Consider the following 15175-nt stretch of genomic DNA (forward strand, 5'->3'; position numbering starts at 1 on the left):
CCCGTTGGGCCAAATGGCCTGTTTCTACACTGTAGGATTCTATGGTTCTGTTCTTGTTTCTGAGCACAATCTGCAGGTTTCCTTTGAAGAACTCACCATCCTGACTTGCGAATATATCACTGGTTCTTCAGTGTCACTAGATTAAAATCCTCAAGCTCCCTCTCTAATGATATCATGGGTGTAAGTTCATTAAATACTTTGCAGTGGTTCAAAAAGGCATCTTGCTACCACTTTATGGAGGGCAGTTAAGGCTGAGCAATAGATGTTGGTGCAGCCAGTATGCCCACATGTTGAGAGTGAATTTTTTAAAAAGCCTTTTTCAGAATGATTCACAATCATGAGAGTATTTGTGTTATGGATTAGACAAACTACCTCAAAATATATCAGAGTCTCGACTCTAACTTATTTCATTTAAAGGTAAGTGTAAAGGGCTGTGTTCAAGGTATGATTCAATTGGTCCACGACCAGGCTTGAAGCAAAACAGTTAAGTACAAACAAGAAGAAAAAAATGGCATAACTTTAACTCTATTGGAAAATCTTAACAGAATAATAGATTATTTAACAGCTAATCATCAGCTGTTCCAAAATGGCGGCATTCCATAAACATTGGCAAAGGCAAATTTAGCAAAACATATTGTCCTTGCGTGCTATCTCCCTCATCCAGGAGAAAGGACCATTGTTTATTTCAATCTACCAGCAGAGAGAGAGCTGTATTTATTAGTTTCAACAGCCAGCTCCAAACTCCAACTGAAACTAAAACCCTGTGTCTGTATGAGCCTGACTCCACCCACTCGTACTTTCGTCTAATTTTTTTTTAAATGCTTGGAGGTCAGAGCTGTTTACTCACTGCTTCTGAAGCAGACGTTCCGGTGGCAACACCTCTCTGCAAAGAGAAAATGTAGGAGATGATAGACTCTCCGGGGAATGGAGCACAGACAGCCACGTTTCTGAGACTGGTTCCACTGTAATGAGGGAACTGTAATGTTCCAAGTGATTGATTTGTGATAGAGGACTCTGTAGTCAGGGTCACAGACACATTTTTGCAGCCATCAGTGAGACATCAGAATGGTGTGTTGGCTCCCTGGTGCCAAGGTCAAGGATGCCTCTGAGAAGGTGCAGAATATTAAAGGGGAGAGTGACCAGTAGGAAATTGTTGTGCATGTTGATACTACAACATAGGAAGAGAAAGGGATAAGTTTCTGAAGAGAGAATATAGAAACTCAGGCAGAAGGTTGAAAAGTAGGTCTTGGAGCGTAGTAATATCTGGATTATTCCTGGTGCCAAGTGCTAGTGAAGAGTAGGAATAGAGGACAGAGCAGATGAATGCCTGGCTGAGGAGCTGGTGTAGGGGGCAGGGATTCTCATTATTGGATCATCTCTTCTGGGGTAGAAATGACTAGTATAAGAAGGATGGATTGCACCTGAATTGGAAGGGGGCCAATATCCTGGCAGGGAGATTTGCTAGTGCTACTCGAGGCTTTAAACTAGTATGGGGGGTGGGTGGGGTTGGACCCAAAGAGATAAGTCTGAGGCTGGTCCAGCTGAGAAGAGGAGCAAGTTGAACAGTCAAACCAGGCAAGAGCAAGGTAGCGAACAAGGTAAGACTGATAAATTAAACTGCATTTATTTCATGATGCGGCAGTGCCAGGGTTGGACTGGTTGTGCAATGTCAGGAGTCACATGACACCAGGTTATAGTCCAACAGGTTTATTTGAAATCACCTGCTGAAGGAGTAGCGCTCCAAAAACTTGTGATTTCAAATAAACCTGTTGGGCTATAACCTGGTGTCGTGTGACTTCTGACTTTGCATTTATTTCAATGTAAGAGGCCTGCCAAGTAAGGCAGATGAACTTGGACATGTTTGGCAACATGGGACTGGGATATCATAGCTATTCCAGAAACATGGCTCCAGGAAGGGCAAGACTGGCAAGTTAATGTTCCAGCGTATAAATCCTTTAGAAAGGGATGCAAGAGAAGAGGGCAAGTGGCATTTTTAATTAGGGATAACATTACGGCTGTACTTGGGGAGGATACTCCTGGGAGTATGTCCAGTTAAGTTATTTGGATGGATCTGAGAAATAAGAAATTGATGATCACCTTGTTGAGATTGTACTGTATGTCCCCCTAGTAGTCAGTGGGAAATTGAGAAGCAAATTTATAAGGTGATCTCTGATATCTGTGAGAATAATAGGGATGCAATATTAGGGGATTTTAACTTTTCAAACATAGAGTGGAACTTCCACTGTTTTAAGGGCTTGGATGGAGAGGGATTTAAGTGCGTACAAGAACATTTTCTGATTCAGTATGTGGACATACCTACTAGAAAGAAAGCAAAACTCCACCTTCTTATGGGATATAAGGCAGGGCAAGTGACTGAGGTGTCAGTGGGAGAGCACTTTTGGGCCAGTGATTATAATTCTATTAGTCTTAATATAGTTATAGAAAAGGATAGATATGACCTAAAACTTCAAGCTCTAAATTGGAGGAAAGCCAATTTGGATGGTGAAATAACTCTATGGAGGCCAGTATCCCATCACCAAGTCATCCTTTACTTAAACATATACCAGACAGGGGCTCTGTCCAGCTACCTCAGAGCTAGTCTCCAGCTTGAGGAGAATCCATGAGATTCCGGTTTATATCTAAAGCCAGGATTCCCTGATTGGCCCAGGTTAACCAATCAGGGAACTCATACTCAATGAGATCCACCTGGCCAGCCTCATTCCTATCACTATAGATGGTATTTAAAAACTTTCAAAAGTTGACTGGGAGAGGCTATTCGCAGGTAAAGAGACAGTTGGAAAGTGGGAGGCCTTCAAAAATGAGATAATGAGTCCAGAGGCAGTATGTTCCTGTTAGTGTGAAGGACTAGGTCGGTAGATGAAGAGAATGCTGGATGATGAGAGAAGTTGAGGATTTGGTCAAGAAAAAGGAGGAGGCAAATGGCAGGTAGAGACAGCTGGGTTCACATGAATCCCTCGGAGTATTCTCGAGGGAAATCAGGAGGGCAAAAAGGAGACATGACATAGCTGTGGCAAATAGGGTTAAGGAGAATCCAAAGAGATTCTACAAATGCGTTAAGGGCAAAAGAGTAACTAGGGAGAGAATAGTATCCCTTAATGATCAACAAGGCCATCTATGTATGACCTGCAGGAGATGAGTGAGATACTAAACCAATATTTTGTTAGAATTTACATGGAGAAGGACATGGAAGCTAGAGAACTTGGAGAAATACATAATAATATATTAAAGTGTCTATATTCCAGAGAAGATGGTGCTGGATGTCTTAAAATACATAAAGGTGGATAAATCCCTGAGACATGATCAGGTGTATCCTAGAAGCTTGTGTGAATCTTGGGAAGGGATTGCTGGGCCCCTTGCTGAGATATTTGCAACATCAACAGCCACAGGTGAGGAAGACTGGAGGGTGGTTAATGTGGTGCCATTATCTAAGGGTGGTAAAGAAAAGCCAGGGAGCTATAGACCAGTGAGCCCGATGTTTGTGGTGGCTAAGTTGATTGGAAGGAATCCTGAGGGACTGGATTTGTAGGTATTTGGTAAGGCAAGGACTGATTAGGAGTAGTCAACATGGCTTTGTGCGTGGGGAATTGTGTCTCACCAACTTGATTGAGATTTTTGAATCTCAAAGAAGATTGATGGAGGCAGAATGCGGATGTTGTCCATGTGGACGTCAGCAAGATGTTCGACAAGGTTCCGCATATAGACTGGTTAGCAAGGTTAGATCACGTGGAACCCAGGGCGAGCTAGCCATTTGGATACAAAATTGGCTAGACAGTAGGAGACAGGACAGTGGTGTAGGGTAGTTTTTTCTTAGACTAGAGGCCTGTGTCCAGCTGTGTGCCATAGTGACGGGTGCCGGGTCCACTGCTTTTTGTTATTTATATAAATGATTTGGATGTGAATATAGAAGGAATGGTTAATAAGTTTGCAGATGACACCAAAATTGGCAGTGCAGTGGACAGCGAAGAATGTTGCCTCAGAGTACAATGGGATCTTTATCAGATGGGCCGATGGACTGAGGAGTGGCAGATGGAGTTTAATTTGGATAAATGAGGTGTTGCATTCTGGTAAGGCAGATCAGATCAGTGCAGGACTAATACAATTAATAATGAAGTCCTGGGGTGTGTTGCCCAGTGTACAGGTTCATAGTTCCTTGAAAGTGGAGTCACAGGTAGACAGGGTAGTGAAGAAGGTGTTTGGTATGCTTGCCTTTATTGGTCAGTGCATTGAGTATAGGAGTAGAGTGGTCGTGTTGCAATTCTACAGAACATTGGTTAGGCCACTTTTGGCATACTGCATCCGAGGAAGGATGTTGTGAAAATTAAGGTTCAGGAAAGATTTACAAGGATGTTTCCAAGGTAGGAGGATTTGAGCCACAGTGAAAGCCTGAATAGGCTGGGGCTATTTTCCCTGGAGCATCAGAGGCTGAGGGGTGACCTTATTGATGTTTATAAAATCATGAAAGGCATGGATCGGGTGAATAGCCAAGGTCTTTTCCCCAAAGTAGTCGGAGTCCAAAACTACAGTGCATGGGTTGAAGGTGAGAAGGAAATGATTTAAAGGGACGTAAGAGGCAATTTTTCCTTGGAGTGAGGTGTATGTATAGAATCAGTTACCAGAGGAAATGATGGAGAGTGTTACAAAATATAAAAGGCACCTGAATGAATAGGTACATAAATACGAAGGGCTTAGAGGGATATGGGCCAAATGCTGGCAAGTGGGACTAGATTTAGTGTAGATTATCTAGTTGGCATGGACGAGTTGGACCTAAGGGTCTGGTTCTGTCCTGTACAACTCTATAACTGAGTCTGAGAGAAAATTTTTATTTTACAAAAAAAATGTCATGAACAAAGAGCGAATGAGGGTGAATTTATATTATTTTTGCTTTTTCTTCTCTGAAGCCCAAGACAGTGAGGTATTGCTTGATTTTATTCCTTTCTTTTGTACTCCTTTCCCTAATTTATTTCTGTCCCTTACTGAGCTCGACCAGAGGGTGTACACAAACAGTAATTTTCAGATTCCAATTTTTGAAATAAAGCCACAGCAAAACCCTTTAAAATGGAATCAAAGATAGGTCTTAATTACAAAAAATTCCAAACATGCAGGAATTTCTTTGCCACTCCATCCACATACGCAAGTACTCAGAATTAAGGAAAACTGGAGAGGAGGTGTACTACAGGTTACAAGTTTTTGGTAAATCTGCAAATATTATACTTTACATGAGTTGCAACTTCTCAGAGGTCAGAGTGAAATAATGCAGCGTTCCAGGTCCAGCAATTTTCTATCTTTCAGACAAAGAGTAGGCTTCTTTCCAGCCAGCAACTTGAAGGCAGAGGTGGAGGGTCTGAATTAGGCTGCCAGTTGGCCTGAAGACTTGTTGTCTGTCTAGAGGTCAAACAGTAACTGAATTAGAATTCTCAGAATTGTACATCTAATCAATTCTGCAAGTACAGATTTCTGTCATGTGACAGAAATTACTGGTACTTGGGCTACTGGGAAGGTCATTAGGCTAGCAGTGTAGCTTTACCATCGCATTATAATTTACATTGTGACAAGGTAACAAACATAAATGGACGCATATTTTTATAATAATTAACATTTTATGAACTGGTTGGAAGTCAGAAGCTCATCTCCGTGTCCTATTCTACTTTGGCTGGAATATTTGTACCATGCAAAGGTTCAGAACCTTCTGGAAATATGATCACATGACCAGTGTCAGCCATTTTGAGTGCAGAAAGGTTGTCCACTTTTTAAAGGAAACCACAACTGCTTGGTCTGTGAAGTATAGTTGTATTGTTTATTTAAATAGTTTGAACTTGGAGAGTACAGTTTTCTCTGGGATGTTTCTTTTTTGCCCTTTTTAGCCATGATGAGAAGAAATAAAAAGAAACCAGCCAAGAGTTTCATGGCTATTAGATCGTTAACTGACTCTAAACCAAGCTATCTAAATGTAGAATTCAGTTAGCAAGATATAAAACTCGCAGGAAAACAAAGTTTCAACCTGTCTCTTGGTACATTCTAATGCAGAAACTCTAGTCCACAGAAATTACAGTCCCCTCTCAATTCTTTTAACTGCCTCCTGACTCTTTCTTTGGTGTGGATTGTGGAGACACTGCTGAATCCTTTCCAAATCTCCCAATCTGAATTTATTCTCGAATCTGACAGCCTAAATTCATTCAGTTCAATATTACCTGCAGATCTCAACCAAATTCTCCTTCTTTCAAAACATGTAATTATACCATTCTGAGAACTGTATCACACATCTATATCTGTGCCAGATCACTGGTGTTGTGCATGGCAGTGGTTCCATACCAAGAAACATTGACAACCATTCTGTTGTGCTTAAAACACCTATGGCATCAGTCACAGCTACCATACTGACAACTATGACTATTCTTAAAGCTTCTGTTGGGGAGCCTTTAGCTATGGATTGTACTGGAGCTACCACCTGAACGGCTAGTGTCAGAAATAGTTGGATTGGGTGCTTCCTACTAAGGTAGTACCCATTGCTGTACTCTGGTGTGCCCTGTTCTCTGTCTATTCATATGTTTTATACTTTGCTGGCATCTGCTTTTTAAATTATGGTCTCTACAATCTGGATCCACAGCTGAAAATAACAGTTTTCTTTCTCACCACCTGGTAATGGCTGCCAAATTAGCATGGTTACTTGTAGCCATTCTACACTTCTCTGAAGTTGCTGTCCTTTTAGGTAACCTTTCTGGATGGCTGCCTTTGGACTCGGGCTGATATTTGTAATGAAGAGATGTAGTGATAGAAAGGGCAAGTTGAGCTGGGTGTTGCTGATAAAAAGATACTTGTTAGGAGGGCAGAAGAAATTAGAGGTAGTCAAGCTACACAACAATCATTTCACTTTAGAAAGTTGAATTTGAACATTGGCATTTTGTGATAACTGGTTTCATCTGGGTGACATGAACTGAACAGATATGAACAGCGCTTCTTAACTGACAGGTCTTCAAGTAAACTTAATTCATGTACCCCATTTCTGTTACCATACAGCTGGCACAAGTAATTGCTATAGCTATCCAAGAGCTGCAAGTCTTTTTGCCCAAATATACAGAAAGGAACAACAGTTTGTGAGGGAACCATTGTATACCTAAATCACTTTCTTGCAGGGCGGATCAGGATAGAATGGCAACCTATCTACAAAATTGTCAGATAAGGCCACTTATGGCCGTCCATTACCAATGACTGCTTTTTATTTCAAACTTTTAGGAGTGCTGACAGAGTACTTCAAAATCATGGCTCTCTCTTCTCTTTACTTGCATTGGCAGACTACAACTCTTTTCATTCTGTAGAGCCTCCAGTTAGTCTTAATTGGGTGGCTAGTACATCCTTTTAGCCAATGTGCCTGACTTGCCCAATGTTAGGTTTCTGTTTGAGTTGGAACATGTACTGATATTAGGGTTTCAACCTAAAAGTCTGTTTATGGTGTTTGAGGTAGGGAAGCAAGGTACTTAAAAAATATATTTATTTTTAATAATTTTGTGTGGTTCCTGTTGTGATGTCTGGAGGTGGAACATAATACCAAGATTGCCAGCACCTCATTGTGGACAAGCATCCAACTGTGCCAAAAACTTAGTTCCTATTTGTTGACTATCAAAATAGGCTTCAGCTAAAGTGTGCAAATTTAGCTGTTTCCTTTAAAATCAATTGGTAACAATTCTTGAAATATGCCGTTTTGTTTTTGGACACCGGAAAGCTGCCTTTAAACTGCTGCAATTACTGAATTGTTGCAGCATCATTGAAATCTGCTCCCTTTCAATAAGTGAAACTCAAAGTAAGGTGCACAAAGAGTGCTGGGTGTACGTGTACAATAGGAAACTAAGTATCTCTTAGAGAAATAGAGAATATCAAATGGACAAGTGCCATTCTATTCCTGAATTGTAAACCTATCCTGAAAATCAAACTCAAGTTCTTGTATATCTCATGAATAGTCTGCAGGCACACAGTAAAATTCACAATTCCCATAACAAAGTTTTCACACAGATCAAAATTGCAAGTGCTTTAAATTCCTAATAAACTAAACTAAATAGTAAGGTTTTTGCAAAATCCAAGTTCCTGATATAGTACATGCACATTATATTCGAGTTTAATACAAATAACCCTCATATGCAGCAGTCAACAATATATGGTCTAAGCCTGGGGGTTCAAAACAGCTGTCAGAACATTACAGTCAACAAACTTGCAGATGACACATAACTTTCTTAAAAAAAAAAAAAATGCTAGTAAATATTACAGAAAGTTGAGTACATATTTGGCAGTCTCAATCAGTCTAGATCCAGCTCAGCCAATCAGAAGAGCTGCCTTCCATAATAATTAATAGAACCTTTTAGGAATGTGCACAATCTGTCTCTTATTGCTCAGGAGGAGATTAGAGATCTGTATGGATGAGGCTGAAAATATGGAGTTTAAGCATTAGAGTATCTTTTTTTGTTTTCACTAATCAGTTCAAGTCACTTTTGAGAAGAAAATGCTTCTTCATTCCTTTTTTTCATGCCTCAGAAATTTTTTTTTTTTTTAAATTTATTATCTTCTTTTGAAAAATCAGAGACTCTTCATGTGAAGCAGAACTCCACGAACTAATACATCAAATTGATGTAATGGTAAGCTGTAAAAACACAGAATGGGAACAACATTCACAAAGCCTTGAGACCCAGCTTGAAATGCGTGAACTTGAATTGAACAACATGCAGACTTGCCTTGAGCAGAAGCATCATGAGGTAAGACAGCTTCTTATGCAGGCATTGTATTGAGTGTATTTCAAGTTGGCAGACATTGTATGGAGTCTATTTCAAGTTGGAAATGAGAACTAATTAATTATGAGAAATTAAACCAAGTCGATAATTTCAGTGAGCTCTATTTGGATGGCATAGATCCACTGATATTACTTTTTACGTAACAGAAACTGCTGCAGCAACTGTATCTTTTGCTAATCCTCAACTTCTAGATCTAACCTTGTGTTATCCATGGTCACCATTGGACTCCTCCAGTATCTACTGAGCTTGAATTGACCTATCTTTTTATATGCTTAATTGGTTTCAGTCTCCCTGGCTGCTTTAGCTTCCATCACAATTTTAGCTTTAGTTTCCTTAGAAACTGAAGGGATTTTTTTTTTTTGGGTTTCCCTTCAGCTAGGGTTCATCTTTAAAATAAATTTAAAAAATCAAGCTGTGCATATGCAGATTCCATCATAAGATGCACTACTAATTCTAGAACACAAACCTTCATACCATAGCCAGGATAAGTGAGGGCCCATATACATTTCTCTATCCAATGCTACGTGCTGCCACTTGATCATATTGATCATTCCACCATCATTGTATATGCAGAAGATTTTGCAGTATCATCTTTTGGTTGGTTGTTTTAATTGCTCATCCTTGGAATATGGCAGGACTGCAATTTTTTTCTCTAATCCCTTGGTTCTATTCTAGCTTAACATTGTCCACAGCATGCTACTTCCAATTTTTAGCATGCATGTAGTCCAGTGTTGTAGCTTCATTAGTTTGGTAGCTCATTTTGAGGTATGTGTGTTGCTCTTGGCTTGCTTTCTTATATTCCTCATTGAGTCATAGGTTATCCTAGTGCTTGATGTTGATAGTAGAGTGTGGGATGTGCTGGACCATCATATTACTAATTGTGATTCTGTTCAGTCAGTCGTAGTACTATTAAGCCACTTTTGGCATTAAAGACCCACACTGAGAGTACACTTGTATTATGTTTAAGAACAAAGAAGAATACAGCACAGCAGGAACAAGTCTTTCAGCCCTCCACGCCTGCACTGACACATTTTGCCCTTCCATACTAAACTACCTTCACCTTACAGGATGCGTATCCCTCTATCCCTTTCATAGTCATGTATTCATCCAGGTACTTCTTGAATGCTGCTATTGTGCCTGCTTCCACCAACTCTTCTAGCAAAGCATTCCAAGCAGTCACCCCCTACACCTCCACTCCCCAAACCTGTGACCCCTAGTAAGTGACCACTCCACCGTGGGGGGGCAAAAGCCTCATACTTTCCACTCTATCCATGCCATTCACAATCATATAAACTTCTATAAGGTCGCCCCTCAACCTCCTGCTTTCCAGTGAAAACAAACCCAGTCTATCCAACCTTTCTTCATAGTTAAAATCCCCCATACCAGGCAACATCCTGGTAAACCTTTTCTGTACCATCTCCAAAGCATCCCCATCCTTCTGGTATTGTGGTGACCAGAACTGAATGCAATATTCCAAGTGTGGTCTAAGCAAAGTTCTATAAAGCAGCAGCATAATTTACCTATCCTTGTATTCGATGCCCCTTCTAATGAAGTCAAGCATGCCAGAGGCCTTTTTTTAACTACCTTATCTACCTGCGCTGCCACCTTCAGTGATCTATGGACCTGCACACCCAGATCACTGAAGGTATATCAGTACTCCTAAGGGGGTCCTGCCAATCACTGTATAATTTCCACCTGTAATTGACCTTCCAAAATGCATCACCTCACATTAGTCCAGATTAAACTCCATCTGCCATTTTTCTGCCCATGCCTCCAACTGATCTATATCCTGCTGTATCCTCTGACAATCGTCCTCACTATCCACAACTCCACCAATCTTTGTATTGTCCACAAACTTGCTAATGAGACCAACTACGTTTTCATTCAAATCACTTATGTAGACCATGACAGCAGAGGTCCCAGCACTGATCTCTGTAGAACACCACTAGTCATAACCACCCATTCTGAAAAGCATCCTTCCACTGCTACCCTCTCTCTCCTGTGACTAAGCCAGTTCTGCATCCATCTTGCCAGCTCACCCCTGATAACATGTGACTTCATTTTTGTACCAGTCTGCCATGGGGGACCTTGTCAAAGGCTTTACTGAAGTCCATGTAGACAACATCAAACACTTTTCCCACATCAATCATCTTTGTTACTTCCTTGAAAAACTTGATCAAGTTACCGAGGCACAACCTCCCCCGCACAAAACCACGCTGTCTATTGCTAATAAGTCCATTTGCTTCTAAATGCATCCCTTAGAATCTTTTCCAATAAGTTCCCTACCACTGGCATGAGGCTCACAGGCCTGTGATTTCCTAGACTATCCCTGCTATCCTTAAACAATAGGACAACATTGGCTGTTCTCCAGTCATCTAGGACCTCGCCTGTGGTCCTGGTTAGAGAAATTAATGTTAAATAGGGACATGGTTAATAAGCTGGCAGACTCCAAAACAATTTTGCAAGAGATTTTGAGCAAATATAAAGAACTCTTCAAGGAAACCCTGGGGGAATTGAAGAGTAGAAATTAAATTTCTGTTGAAGCGGGAGGCTCATCCAAGGATTTGATGACATATCTAGTACCATATGCCATCCACCCTAAAGAGAAGGTGGAACTGGAAAGTTGGTTGAACCTGGAAGTGTTGGAACCAGTAACTACCAGCGAATGGGCCACTCCAATCATTCCTGTTTTTAAAAACCGATGGCGCAGCGAGGATTTGTGGTGACTTTAAAGGTCACAGTCAACTTAGCCTTGTGTGTGGATGAATACCCATTTCCACTCACGGACGACCTGTTCAGTGACTGGGGAAAACACATTTTCAAAACTGGATCTGCTGCAGGCCTACTTACAGATGGCCATCGCGAAGGAGTTCCAGCCACTGCTGACGATAGTGACACAGGGGACTGTTCCGCTACAAGTAGCTTCCTTTTGGTATCACCCCAGTGCCTGCTCTATTCCAGAGGACGTGGACAGATGATATTTTGGTTACTGGATCCACCATAGAGGAGCATTTGAAAAACATAGAAGAAACTCTGAAGGGGTTGCAGGTGCATGGCCTACAAGGTAAAAAGGGACAAATGCAAGCCAATGCAAGTTTTTTTTTTTGTTTGAAAGACTGCATTGAGCACCTGGGCCATGTAATCGATGGCGAGGGACCACTTGAGGCGTCCAAGAAGTTTGAGGCTATCACGAAGGCTCCTAGGCCAGAGAATGTTTCGCAAATAAAATCATTCTTAGTACTTGTAAAATACGATGTCAAGTTTGGCAACCATGCTAAAACCTCTGCATCAAATGTTGGGTAAAGAGCAGCTGTGGAAATGGAATTTGAAGCAGCTTACCGGGAGGTGAAGCAAACCCTAAAAAGATCAGAAGTATTGACCTATTTGACCTGAAGTTGCCACTGCAGTTCGTGTGTGATCGGTGCTGTAGTGCTGCACATCTTACCGAACAGGAAGGAAAGGCCCATTGTGTTTGCATCAAGGTCACTGTAGAAGGTAGAGGGAAAATATGCCCAAGTGCAAAAGGAAGGATTGGGCATTATGCTTGGTATTGAGAAGTTCACCCATTTCCTTTACTGTAGGCACTTCTTGCTGCTGAAAGACAGTAGGCCATTAACCTCAGCCTACTCATACGTAATCAGATACTGACAGTTGGGGGAGGGGTGCAGAGAAAAAGGATATTCCCAACTGGAACGTGAAAAATTTATATACTTTTCCCAAGAAGAGAACGTATCGGTATCGGTTTCAGTAGAGATGTATGTTACTCATGGTCATGGATGCCCATTCCAAGTGGTCATGAAGTTGGTATCAGCAGAAGCAATGATAGACCAACTCGATGGACTATTGGCCAGGTTGAGGAACCTCGAACAAGTCATGAGTGACAGTGATATAGTGTAAAGTAGGTGAATGAAGTTGATGTACTGATCACAAATGATTTAATTGAATGGTGAAGTATGCTTTAAGTCTGAATGGCCCATTTCTCTTCTCTTGCTAATTCCTGTCAGTGTCTGGCTATATAATTGAATCCACACTACAAATGAATGGTCCATCTGTCAGACACTGCCATGGCTGGTTATGGAATAATCATATACCACACTTGGCTTGAGTCACTGGAAACAGGTACAACTGTTAACTTTATCTCCTAAAGTGAACCTAGAGACAACCTCTTTAGGTTCTGTATCTCCTAAAGATGACGACTGAGAATTTTTCAAGTTTTATTTTTCAGGTTACAATAAAATGCACCTGGGATGCAGTCCTTTCAGTTGGTGACTGCTGTACTGCTGATAGAAGCTCTGCTCAAAGAGAGCATGAATTAGAGTTACTTCCTCTGATTCTTGAATCCATGTTCCCTTCAAGCACAGGCCCTTCACTGGGAGTGAAGAATCAGTAAATTTATCCTTCTGTTACAAATATATCATCATATGGGTAAATGGCCTCCTGTGTTGTAACCATTCTTATGATTTCTTTTTTTTTCATCAAATGCTTAAAATACAATTCTGTTTCATAGGTGGGTAAGCTTCGTCAGCAGCTAGAAGACTTTGAGAACTTTCACAGGGAAATGATACTTAAATATAAAGAACGTCTTAAGTCCTTTAAATCTGATGTAAGTGAAATATATTTCACTGATATTTAATCAAAGTTCAATTTCTAAATACTGGAATATACTGATTAGGCTTGTATGCATTTTTAAAATTGTTTATCACTTCTGAAAATTATGATTTGTTTTTTTTTTCCTGACCTGTTCCTGCATCGCTGTAACTTAATTGCAAGAGCACTTGAAATTTTGCTTGTGGACCAAAGTGGGTTTTCTGTTTCACTCCTCAAATTTATAATGCAGAGTTAAAACAGTTGTAAGGGGGTTCCTTGGCAAGGCATTTTAAAAATGTAAGTCTCATTCACTTTTGGTTTAGCAGGAGGATCTGGCTAAAGGTTCTGAAATGCTTTTTTTTTTGTTTAACTAGCATGTGTAGTTCTCATGGCATTTTAATGTGAGGCATACCTTCAAACGACCCAAACACCCAATCTTACACTTCACATAATCATCTCATTGTCCTGAATACTAATAAATATGGGCACAACCTACTCCACCTTCACTCTTTAGGGAACCTCTTATCTCAGAAATCAGCCTAGTTGAGCTTTTTAAACTGCTTCCAATGCAACTATAACTGCATAAAATAAGGGGACTAGAATTGTACACAATATTCTAGGTGCCATTTTGCCAGTGCACAGTATAATTGTAGTAAGTCTTCCAGCTTTTGTAGCCCATCCTCTTGCAAAAAAGGCCAACAGTTCCATTCATTGAGTTAATTGGTAGATCTGAATACTATCTTTGTGAATTGTGTAGGACACCCAACTATGCACTTTCCCACATTATACTCCATCTGAAAAACGTTGTTACCTCACTTAAGACTCATTTTATATATCCTCATCACCACTTGATTTCCTAGCTAACACTGTAGATGATTTGTTGATGACACAAAGTGCTCAGCCCATTCTTCCAAGTGATTAACATAAATCATAAATAGTTGAGGCCCCTATCCTGAACTGTATCTCACCTAGAATCACTGCACCTGGTGTACCAATATTTTACTAAAATGGTTCGCATATCCGTGCAATGCAAATGCATGTCAGAAATGGAAAGGAAATTGAGTCAGTAACTTATCCAGAACTATTTGCAGCAGAAACTTTCTGATACAGATCGGTCTTGGCAGTCACCTATATACTCGCCAAAACCCAACAATCCCAGATGATGAATGTCTTGTGTTTGAAAATGTAACTGCCCTATTTCAAAATACCTGTCTATTCCAAGATGCAACTGTACTTGTACAGGACTACAAGTAAGGGATTGAGCTATAGCATTGTATGTTTATGACACTTCTTCTGTATCTCATCTCATTCATACTTTTCAAAAAAAACTCTCAATAACTAATTTTCTATCAAGGTTACTCAGACAACCTGTTGGTAGATGATTGCCACAGCATGAGAACTCCAATTCAGTATCCCCTGTAAATAGGAACATCAGAGCAGGAGTAGGCCATTCAGTGCCTCCAGCCTGTGCTGCCATTCAATGAGATTGGAGCTGATCTGTAGCCTAGGTGCTAATACTTTGGCCCATATCCCTTAATAATTTACCTTTACTTAACAAAAACGTATCTATCTCCGATTTAAAATTGGCAACTGAACTAACATGAACTCTGTGTTTGAAGAGTTACAAGCATCTACCACATTGTGTAGAAGTGCTTTCTAAATCTCTCTTGAACAGTCTAGTCCTAATTTTTAGACACTATTGTGTTCCTAGAACTATACAATCAAAATAGTTAACCTTTTTTATCTGAGACAACAAGGTGCAGGGCTGGATGAACACAGCAGGCCAAGCAGCA

General features: G+C 40.5%; 1 protein-coding gene across 13 annotated transcripts in view; it reads left to right on the forward strand.

Moving 5' to 3' along the window:
- LOC109933193 (centrosomal protein of 63 kDa-like) overlaps positions 1 to 15175 on the forward strand; it is a 124428-nt gene that overhangs the window by 21584 nt on the left and 87669 nt on the right. For 12 of the 13 annotated variants that reach the window (XR_007262213.1, XM_048597588.1, XM_048597597.1 and 9 more), the window contains 2 exons: positions 8588 to 8759; positions 13303 to 13398. Coding sequence is in view for 11 of the 13 variants with exons in the window: in XM_048597588.1 (XP_048453545.1) it covers positions 8588 to 8759; positions 13303 to 13398 (268 nt within the window). In the remaining 2 variants the exon portion in view is untranslated. Of the gene's footprint in view, positions 1 to 8587; positions 8760 to 13302; positions 13399 to 15175 lie in introns of those variants that run through there. The other variant, XM_048597599.1, reaches the window with a different exon arrangement.

Source organism: Rhincodon typus, chromosome 6, assembly GCF_021869965.1.
Source record: "Rhincodon typus isolate 14 chromosome 6, sRhiTyp1.1, whole genome shotgun sequence".
Lineage (NCBI taxonomy): Eukaryota > Metazoa > Chordata > Chondrichthyes > Orectolobiformes > Rhincodontidae > Rhincodon > Rhincodon typus.